Source organism: Gavialis gangeticus, unplaced genomic scaffold, assembly GCF_001723915.1.
Source record: "Gavialis gangeticus isolate Ggan-Ray unplaced genomic scaffold, GavGan_comp1, whole genome shotgun sequence".
Lineage (NCBI taxonomy): Eukaryota > Metazoa > Chordata > Crocodylia > Gavialidae > Gavialis > Gavialis gangeticus.
In genome coordinates, this window is record NW_017729032.1 from 100,939,893 (window position 1) to 100,951,249 (window position 11,357).

An 11,357-nucleotide genomic window follows, 5' to 3' on the forward strand; every position below is an offset into this window, starting at 1 on the left:
GGGGGGGGGGGGGTCACATCTTATATGAGTAAATATTCAAGATAATCATATTTGAGTAAATATGGAACCAAATTAAAGCTACTCAGCTTCCAGGTCAATGCAAGATAGGGTATATGTTATAACATAATCACCCAGTGTTAACACAGAATCTGCTCCAAAAAGATTCCTCAAACAGAGTCTTAATATTTTTTTTTTAATTTGGAAAGCCTGCATAGCTACTCATAAACTGTACTGGTTTATACCATGACTGTATACAAATATCGAGAAACTACTTGACAAACTTCTACTTTTAGAACATAAAAGCATATCGCAATAGAGAAATGGAGCATCAGATGACAGCACAAAAGCAAAACCTCCAAAAACTAAAACTGATTACTGATATAATGCAAGAGCTATCCAAAGTTTATCATCACCTGGTTTCTCTGTACCGAGAACTTGACTGAGGAGGACTGTGATTTAATCTTCTAGAAAACTTCTTCTCTCGCTCTTCCTCTTTAATTGTCTGGATTTTAAAGAAAAACAGCAAGTCAAAAGATGATATCAGAATGCTCAAAGCTTTGCAGAGAACCTTGTCTGCCAAAGTTTTGCAATAGTTTTAATAAAAACACAGAAGCTGAGTGCATTTTTTGCTGAGTGAAATGTGCATTAAGCTGCAACTTGATAGCATACTTGTCTGTAATGGAATAGCTTTTAAAGTCTGATCAATTCCAAAATTTCAAAGAATGTTCTAACAGAGGGTTACCAAACATATGACCCTCAGAAGTGGGTCATGCAACCTGTGGGGTTTCTCATGAGCTAGACCAGCATTTCTCAACTCGTGGGTTGCAAGAATATTTCAAAGGATAGTGAGCTGTAGCAGGGCAGAAGGGTAGCAGGAAGGCACCTGACCCTGCAGTGGGAGGAGGCAGGGGAGAGCTGCGTGGCCATGCTGGCTGCACCAGGGGCAGTGCCCATGCTTGCAGTGGTGGGATGGCTAGGAGCTGCTGCTTGGTGGGGCAGGGCCATGACCAGGCTGCCTAGTGCAGTATGGCAGCCCCAGCTTAGAGTGGGAAAGGGAGTGCCACAGGACTCGCCTACTCCTCCCTCCAGCTTGTGCCAGGACCAGATTTGCTGGGCTGCTGCCTGAATGAACCTGAGCTGCTGTAGCCACCATGCTGCAGCCCAACCAGGAAAGGGATGGCTGGAGGCCGCTCTGGAACGGCTGGTGTGGCAGAGGGCTACGGGTCAGGAGTGAAGGACACCAGCATGGCCCAGTGGGGCAGGAGACTGGGGGTCAAGCACTGGCAAAGCCAGGAGGTGTGGGTCAGGACAGGCCATGGATCTTGGCAAATGGTTCCTGGTAGGAAAAAGGTTGAGAACCACTGACTTAGCTGGAACTGCTGTGATGGTGCAGGCCAGCAGCAGCCAACAATGGGAAAATGGAGAATGCACCCGTGGCTGCAGCATAAACTGCCCAGATGCCATGCCAAAGCAGCAGTTCCAGCAACCATGGCGAGAAGCCTCACAGTCCAGATCTGGGGGGGAGGGGGGGCAGTCTGACCTGTGAGAAGCCTCATCACCCAAACCCTGGCTATGGCCTACCCCCTGGCTATTGGCAGAGAATATTGCTCACCATTCTTAAGTTTGACACCCCTTTTCTAATACCAGTTCCCAAGGATGGCGATTCCACAGTCTCTCTAGGTAACCAATGCTTAATCACACTTGTGGTCAGAAAGCTCCACCTAATTTCCAACGTAACTTTTCTCTGCTGCAGCTTGAGTTCTTGTATATTCTTAGCTGTTAGCAAGAGACTTTCTGCCTCAGCAGTACACAATGAATTTGCTCCAAGCCTGCCCTTACTCATACTACCAGTATATGAGGCAGGGGTGGACAAAGGATATATACACCTTCTGTCCCTTCACTTCCTCTCATCTGTAGAGTTTTATGCTACATGTAACTCTGGCTGTAGGGCAGGGGAGAGGTAGGATATATTATGTACACAGACACGCACACACTTCCAGTTACCAGTAAGAATCTTCTCATTCTTCTTCAAATAATTGTTCGTATATAGCATTCTCACACTGTCACATGTTTAGAGGCAGGTACAGGAATCCACTAAGCAAAAAGCAATAAAAGGATTATGCTGCCAAATGCAGTATGTGCCCTAAAAGCTTCCATTATGATACAATGTTTGGTGAAAGTGCAAGTCAAACTCTAGGTGACTGCCCTGTTAAATGCCACCTATGGTGATGCTGCTTAGGAAGGCTATGGAATTAATCTGTGGTTTAATGGAACGAGCTCATGACAGAAGGCAGTTCCACTTCAGTGATATTACTATATAGTTTCACATAGTTGTGAGTCTGAAAGACTCCATGATTATCAGCTCAGAAACTATCAAGACAGATAGCAACTGAAACCTTAAAGAAGGGTTTTGTCTCATCCAGATAGTAGGACAAAGTTTTCTTATTGTCAAGGGAGTAACACAGCTTGAGCCTGAAAGGTGTAAGGTTTTGGGAAGAACCCAGCAAGGTAGTCTGCTGATCAAAAATTCAGACACCACCTTAGTCAAAAAGCTTATTTGGATAGAAGGGAAAAACAGAGAAGATCAGACAAAGGCTTGAATCTCAACTGATCAGTCATGAAGTACTTGCTAACAAAAATGCTGTTTTCATGAACAGGCAGAGAAGGGAGCACACATTGGAGGGACTGTCAGACTCAAATGGAAGTGACATAAGGACCAAATTCAGTCCCATCAAGGAAAAGAATTCCTGTTCCGGGGAAATACCACAGTTAAATGTGAAGAATTTTAGATCCATCAGATGAGAAAATACACACTGTCCCAAAATAAACACTGTCCCAATCCCAGTGTGCAGGGGCAGCACTGGACCCAATCAGGCCCACAGACTGGCCCTGCTCCATTCATTTGGCCTACAGGGTCAAAACCTTGAGCACCACTGGCCAAGACATCTCACAGATGTTCTCCAAATGAGAGAGGCATCACATTGGTTACGTTATAAAAGGTTGTCCAGAATGTCTGGAATGGATGCACTGTCAGGATTAACAGCCTGATACAAGCTGGAAAACCTCTTTCACTTTGCCATGGTCTTTTAGTCTATAAATAAAAATGTCGCTGACCTGAATAGAACACTTTTGTTCTGTGTGGCAAGCATCCAGCATCCAAGTTGTGAGATGAAGGGAGTAAAGGTTCCAAGTGAAGGACTCTCATTTTGAGTCAAGATGTCAGCGACTAGCAGAGCAGCTCTGGAATCACTCCCACAGTTTTGAAAAACAACATTTTTAGGCCATATGGGGGCCAACAGAATCATGCAGGCAAAAAGTCCTGCCTCACGCTCCTGAACTTCCACAGAGATGTGGGAGTTATGGCAAACACAAGAGGCTTCCTAACCATAGGATCAGAAAAACAGCCAACAGGTAACTTGGACTAAGGCATCCACTGTAATGAAAGTAACCTCAGTTTCAGAGATATTTCTCCTTAGGTAGCCTCTATCTGGGAAGGCTGAACTGAAAACCAAGTCCTTGGAACCCCAACTTATGGTAAAAAAGAAAACAGTCTTCATAAGAGATTCTGTAACCTGTAAAGCTGTATTTTGGAAAGGTGTACCTGATCCCAGATACATCACTTCCACAAACAAATTGCTTCTCTAAAGAGAAAATTTCACTTCTCCCCATCTGTTGAAGCAGAACATGGTGGCATTGTTGTTGCTCCTCCTCTGGACCAAATATGGCAGAGAAAGACCCTGCAAGTTCTCTGTACCTCCCTGAGGTCTATCATACCATATCTAATCCTCCCTGAGGTGTGCAGTGTTCTCCTATGAAAATTAGAGAACCTGTGTGCGCAGAGGTCAACAGCCCCCAATGGTGAAAAAATAAGTTAGGGACTATTTAGAAAAGCTGGACGTGTATAACTCCATGGGGCCCAATGCAATGAACCCCTGAGGGTGCCGAGGGAATTGACAGATGTGATTGCAGAGTCACTGGCCATTATCTTTGAAGACTTGTGGGGATTGGGGGAGGTCTCAGATGACTGGAAACGGGCAAATATGGTGTTCATCTTTAAGGAAGGGAAGGATGATCCAAGAAACTAAAGACTAGTCAGCCTCACCTCAGTCCCCAGAACAATCATGGAACAGGTCCTCAAAGAATCCATTCCTAAGCACTTGGAGAAGGTGATTAGGAACAGTAAGCATGGATTCACCACGGGCAAGCCATGCCTGACCAACCTGAATGCCTTCTATGATGACATAACTGGCTGTGTGGATGTGGGGAAAGCAGTGGACAAAATACATCTTGACTTTAGCAAGGCTTTTGATACTGCCTCCCACAGCATTTTTGCAAGCAAGCTGAAGAAAGATAGGTTGGATGAATAGACTACAAAGCACACAGAAAGCTGACTGGATTGTTGGGCTCAACGGGTAGTAATTAATGGCTCAATGTCTAGCTGGCAGCCAGTATAAAGTGGAGTGCCCTAGGGGTTGGTTTTGTTCAATATCTTCATTAACAATATGGAAGATGGGATGTATTGCACCCTCAACAAGTCTGCAGATGACACCAAGCTGGAGGGTATAGTAGACAGATGGGAAGGTAGGACTAGGATTCAGATCAGCCTAGACAAATTGGAGGATTGAGCCAAAAGGAATCTCACAAGGTTCAACAAGGGCAAGTGCAAAGTCCTGCACTTAGGACAGAACAATCCCATGCACCAATACAGCCTGGGGATTGACTGTCTAAGCAGCAGTAGTGCAGAAGAGGACCTGGGGATTACATTGGACAATAAGCTAGAGACAAGCCATGTGCCCCTGTTGCCAAGAAGGCTAACAGCATACCAGGATGCATTAGTAGAAGCGCTGCCAGAAGATCTAGGGAAGTAATTATTCTAATCTATTCTGCACTGGTGAAGCCACATCTGGAGTACTGTGTCCAGTGTTGGGACCCCCAGTACAGAAACAATGTGGATGAGGTGGAGAGAGTACAGTAGAGAGCAATCGAAACGGCTGGGGCACTGAGGCACATGACTTTTGAGGAGAGGCTGAGGGAACTGGGTTTATTTAGTCTGAAGAACTAAGAGGGGATTTGATAGCAGCCTTTAACTACCTGAAGGGTGGTTCCAAAGAGGAAGGAGCTGGACTGTTCTCAGTGGTGGCAGGTGACATACAAAGAGGAACAGTCTCAAGTTGCAGCAAGGGAAGTTTAGGTTGGACATTAGGAAAAACTCTCTCAGTAGGAGGGTGATGAAACACTGGAACAAGTTACCTAAAGAAGTGGTGAAATCTTCACCCTTAGAGCTTTTTAAGGCCTGGCTTGACAAAGCCTTGGCTGTGATAATCTAGTTGGGGATGGTTCTGCTTTGAGCGTGGAGTTGGACTAGATGACCTTCTGAATCCCTTCCAACCGTAATTTTCTACAATTCTATGACTTGCTCATTCCAGTTTATTTGCAACATCAGTAAATGATATGAAGGTTAAGACTGAGATACTTCAGAACTGAGGTGGGGGGGAGAAGAGGCGTTTAATGGGGGCTGCTTCACATTAAGAACTTTGTTGCCGAGTAGGACTACAGCCAGAGATTCGCACTGAGCCACTCTCCACATTATGCTTGGCTCAAGGAAGTCCATTTTACTTTTCTGGAAGTTCATTACATCACTGCCCAATCAGTACTGCACAGAGTCATCAACCTGCATCACCCAAAGGACACTGTCAATGACGAGGGATGAGAAAAGACAACAGCATGCCTACAGTTTAAGGTTAGGGATAGAAGTACAGGAAATAGTTAATGACAGCTGAGTTACCCATGATGCTACAATGCTTTTGATCGGGCTCCTCTGCCTGCAGCAATGTCAAGAAGTAACTGTGAATATGAAGTCAATAAAAACAATGAAAAGAGGAGCAGCTTGCAATATATGGCAAGTTTAATGACAGTATCCTGCAAAACTATTACAGGTTATGGGTGAAAGAGCAAGAGCATCCTCCTGCCCTTCTTCCCACCTGCCAGCTCAGTCTACATACGCAATGAAATAAGCAAACTTTTAGTAGTAAATAATTTAACAGATCATCACTCTATGGGGACAACATACTGATTAAGGATTCTATAATATGGTGTAGCAAAACTAGGGTTACATATATATTTTTATTTAAAAAGCAGCTCAGAATGAAAGATGGTTTTCAGCCCACTACACAATTGCTGGGAGGGAGAAAGCTACCACACTAGTAACCTTAACACGCTAAGGCAGGGCTGGCCAACCTGCAGCATGTGCCACAAGTAGCATGGGAAGGTTGTGTGTGTGGCCTGAAGCAGTTTAGGGAGGAAGTGTTCCAGAGAACACAGCAGCAGATAGGGCAGGGAACAGAAAGCTGAGCAACAGTATGGGGAGAGGACAGGAGTAGCCCCCATTACACTAGAGTCATATTCTGTCCTCAGATGTGTATGTGAAACTTTCTCCAATATCATGCCTTGTTCTTTTAATCAATTCTTATTGCTATAGCTTAAGTTCTACAGTGCTTATTACATCACATACACTGTATTATAAAATGCATCATGTTAAAGTCTGGTTATACAAACATATTTGTTGGTTACACAAAAACAATGAGAAAAGTTGTGCATTAAGATCAAGTCTTACCCAAATTCTTACCTCCTCTTTTTTTATGTCTTTTTCTTGATGTTGAAAAAATTCTACTTTTAAGCTTCCTGATGATGGCTGTTCTGGTGGAGGTAGATAGCTCTTTGTATTCACAGCCTCAAAAAGTTTTTCAACAAAGATCTGGGTCTCTAAAAATAGAAAGTTTGTACATACTTTACAAATGCCTGAGATTCAGAATCCCATAGTTTGTATTTTTAACACTTTCACTAAAATTTTAATTATATCCTCTCTCAGGTAAATGTTTCAAAGGAAAGTACTGCCTGAATACTTGCGAAGATTAAAAAAGAATAAAAAGTACCAAGTCATTACCTAAGCCCTCCAAAATCTGTTTTTTTAAACCTTTCCAACCTAATTATAATTTAAATCTGAACTTTCCCATTGCTTACATTTACAAGCCACTAAAGAATGCTACTTAACATAAATATTATGGATTTGAATTGGCATTAAAGTAACAACTACTAATTCATTTGCCAAATACAGGGCTCATGAACAGCATCATTAGAATATAAACTGCACTATGGAAGTTATTTAATATAACTAGAAATAAATAAAGAATGAAGGAGTTTGCTACATAATTAAATTGCTACAAAACATATTGCTCCTAAAATACTGATCTAGTCATTACATATTTTTAAATATTAGTTGGACAAAATAAGAGATAAAGTAAATAAAATTACACATATAATCTTAATAGTTCCATTTATCAATATGTGACTTTTTATTTTGCAATGCATTATTTCATGCACCAGGGATTTACTCTTGAATAAAGCCGTTGGAAAAATGTTAAGATGTTGCCAAAAAAAGAAAAAAAAAAAAAAAATCACACTAAATGTTACTAGGTATATGACAGTGGTATTCTATCTCCATACAAGATTTTCCATGGTACTGACATTTTACAATTAAGTTTTAAGGATGAGTTTTCATCAACACAAACAAACTTTTAGTTTTACCCACATCTTGCATCTTCCAAATCAGGAGTATTTGAGATAAAAAAAAAAGATGGTAAGATAAGCAAACAACATATATAAACAGAGAAAAATTACCCTTAAAGTTATACGATTTTTCCAATCAAAACACCTAACCGGAAGCTATAAAGGGTAGTCAACATCCTGAATAGAATACATTAGAGAAAAGGCACAGCTCCTTTCCCCAAGAGCTTAATTTTTTCAATCACAGAGTACCAACAAAAGCAGTGGATATAGAGATCCTGATCTAATCTCAATGTTAAAGATTTTTAAAGCTATAAGATATATACCTTTTTAACAGTGGTGGAAGGTTTCATGGAAGGAGGACACAATGATGGAAGCTCAAAGAACACACCCACCAGTGGCACACATTAGTAACCAAGGAGGAACACACTTAGACAAAATGAAATAAACTGAAATGGATAGGTAGGCATGTCAGGGTGCTGAGACACCCTTAGTTGAGAATCACTGCTTTATAACAACAGCCATACTTTTAAACAGAACCCAAACTTTTTATGTTTATATTTTAGAGATCCAAGAAAATTGTCTAAGAACACATACATTTCACACCTCAAATACAGAGTGCCAAATGCATATAGTCCAATTACCAATATTCCTGTCCTTAATTACACAATGGCTAAAAAGAATTAATATATTAAATACAAGGTTAGTGCTTACGTAAATATTATGCAATATCCCTATTTTAGATGTTAGAGATGTAACCTAAGTAGCTAGTTACATGTAATAAAGCCTTGTGAAAAGAATAATTAATCCTAAATTAAATTAGAATTTATGAACATTAAAAAATAAAGCATCTCCATGAAGTTTTATAGTCACAAAAAATTATCTTACCCTTTTGAAGAAATACATCCAGCTGATCAACACACAATGCCTTCAGTTCTTTTTCACTTTTATCCTTCTTTACCAGAGCAAGAACATATTTAGCTAGAGCTGATGGATCTGCATCACATCTGTAAATAAAAATGTAAAATTCAACCAAAAACTGAAACTGCCCGCAACTGGCAAGAGAGACATATCAAGGACCTCACAGTATTCATATTAAAATTAAGGGAAAATATACAATCAGTTTCAGTGGGGATCAGTACAGACAGAGCTCCCCCCAAAATTCTTGTGAACATCAATATTTGCCTTAACATATTTTCTTTGATCAACAGAAATTTGTCTCACCTTCATAAAATGATACAAGTTACTATTTTCACAGAGAAAAAAAAATGTACATTAATTCTGCCAAGCCCGTATAGAAGCACAAGGAGGCAAGGGCACATTACTGAATAAGCAGCCTTACTAAATCTCATCTCAAAGCATATTAGTCAGGGGATGATAATTGACACCAGATTTGTTTCAACTTTGAAGCAAGCGGATTATGAACGTTGCCTTTACCTTCTACATCTCTCTCTCTCTCTGCTCCACAAAATGTGGACTGCCTTTTTATCTGAACATTATTGTGGAGCAGTGGCCATATGGATATCACCACTGAAATGTTACTAGAATGGGTTATTTAAGTAGCAACATGAATTAAAATAGCAGCAAAGGTCAACCTACTTGGGGTCAAAGATTTTTTTATCACTTCAGTGATGCCAGGATTTCAACCCTGATGCTTAATATCATCTTTCTCTCTCGCTGCTCAGCATAACAAGGCTGAAGAATGTTACACAGACAAAACTGCCAACCCAGCCAACACCTCTGCTTAGGCAAGAACAATATTCTGAAAAGAATGATGACCTCTGAAATGAAAGCAGAACTAAAACACTGTGTATTAACTCACACAAATAAAAAGCAAGTTTTCTGGTATTTTATAATTTAGTCCCACCCACCTACCAAAGAAGGGGTGTTCCCCAAAGTAGAGATTCCCAAATGGCAGCCCACGAAGCTCTTGATATGCAATCTGCAGACAGATGGCTAGTCATACTGGAACAGCTCTATATCCAGCTACTAGCCACTTTAATAATGCTTTCCCTTCTTTTCCAGTTACAGAATTGCTCAAGCTGCCACCAGGATACTAAGTCATTAGGAAAAAGACATGTGCCAGTATAATCACAAATTGGTAGAGAAGTGTCCAAGAAGGCTGTTAAAATAATCTACACTATAAAACATTTGAGAACTCTTTACCTTTGAGTACATTTGCTTTAGTATTTCACCTAGTCTTTCTGCCATGTATTTAATAATATTATGTACCTGAGCTGGCTAAAACCCTTTTTTTTTTAAAGCCCCTAGGAAAAGTACTCATATTCCACTATTACCTAATGCTACAACTGTTCACTAGGGCACCCCCAGGGAAGACCTGGACCAATGGATACCAACTCCTGGAAGGCCGCTTCAGGCTTAATACCAGGAAAAATTCCTTCACGGTCAGGCTGTCCAGACTAAGGAATAAACTCTCTCCAGAGGTGGTGTAGTCACCTAACCCAAGATATTTTCAAGAAGAGACTAGACAGTCACTTTGCTGGGGTCACCCTAACCCCAGCTGTCTTCCTGCCTAGAGCAGGGGGGCTGGACCCAATGATCTGCAAGGTCTCTTCCAGCCCCTAACAATCTACGAATCTACACAAGATGAGTGCTGAAATAAACTGGAAAGGTAAGACTAGGTGCTGAAGATTTATGTTGAAGAAAATGAAGACAAAACAAATTTTCAAAGAAAAGCATGGTGTCGACCAAAGCAAAAAACCGCAAAAACAGCTTGAGATGTTAATACAGATATCCCAAAGGATAAAATCTGAGCTCTGAACCAAAATATGCAAGTGGAGAGCTGCTGTACTCACCTGGGGTAAAAGTGACATGGTGAGAAAACCAAAACTACAAATAGCAGCATACTAAAGGCTGGACCCCACATGCAAAAAGCACAGAATATCAAGCTATTCAGGCAGAAGGCATCAAAACCCCCCCCTCATAAAGCCATAGGATAATATTCCTAGACTGAATAATACTCCTAGACCCAGAGGGAGGTGGACCAATAATTAAAATAAACTAGGATTAAGGACTGGGAAGGCATGGTTGTGTTTTAAATAGAATACCAAAGCAGTGTGACAGACAACATTTTTCAAAAGTTATTAACACAACTGTAAAACCACCCTTGAGTTGGGAGTCTAAACTGAATTTTAAAGAAGAGTTAAAGAACAAAATCATCAAAAGCAAAATCAGTAGGGAAACCAAGCGAAAGAGGGGCGGGAGAGGATCAATGGATAAGAATTCTAAAATATGAAGTAATTAAATGAAAGAATGGTTCTAATTGAAAGAAAAAAAAAAGTCCTAACATTCCCATGTCAAAACTGTAAAAGGTAGCTATCCAATAGTAACTGTTCAAAATCAAATTAGACAGAAATGCCCAGGGGCTTGCACAAAAGCAGCTGTGGAAACACTTCCCAAGCAACCCAACAACTTCTACAGAATTTAAGGTCTCTCTTGGGGGGTGGGGGGGGTGGGGGGCAGTTAAATTCAAAGCTTTTTGTTAGTATTTTTTTTGCTTTCTCCAGAGCCTTCTCTCCTTTGAAAGAGAGAACACACAAATTTGAAACTTGGAACCAGATAGCACAACAATGCAGGTTTAGCAAGACATAGTGGCGACCTCTCGTGAAACCAAAAAAAAAGGACTTCATATTTCTAGTGCAGAGCTGTCCAACTGGGAGATGCCTTGTTGGACCTGGTGCTGGCCACCAGTGATGACCTGATGAGGGGGCTGCAGGTGCTCGACCACCTGGGCGACAGCGATCATCACCTGCTAGAATTCACCATCCAGTGCA

The 11,357-nt window shown here is 41.1% G+C and overlaps 1 protein-coding gene across 1 annotated transcript in view; it reads right to left on the bottom strand.

Moving 5' to 3' along the window:
• The window catches only part of RBM26 (RNA binding motif protein 26), a 124,864-nt gene that overhangs the window by 86,163 nt on the left and 27,344 nt on the right, over window positions 1–11,357 (bottom strand). The window contains exons 4-6 of the mRNA XM_019523828.1: window positions 8,452–8,618; window positions 6,626–6,762; window positions 414–502 (exon numbers count right to left, since the gene is read on the bottom strand). Of these exons, the coding sequence (XP_019379373.1) occupies window positions 414–502; window positions 6,626–6,762; window positions 8,452–8,618 (393 nt within the window). The remainder of the gene's footprint in view (window positions 1–413; window positions 503–6,625; window positions 6,763–8,451; window positions 8,619–11,357) is intronic.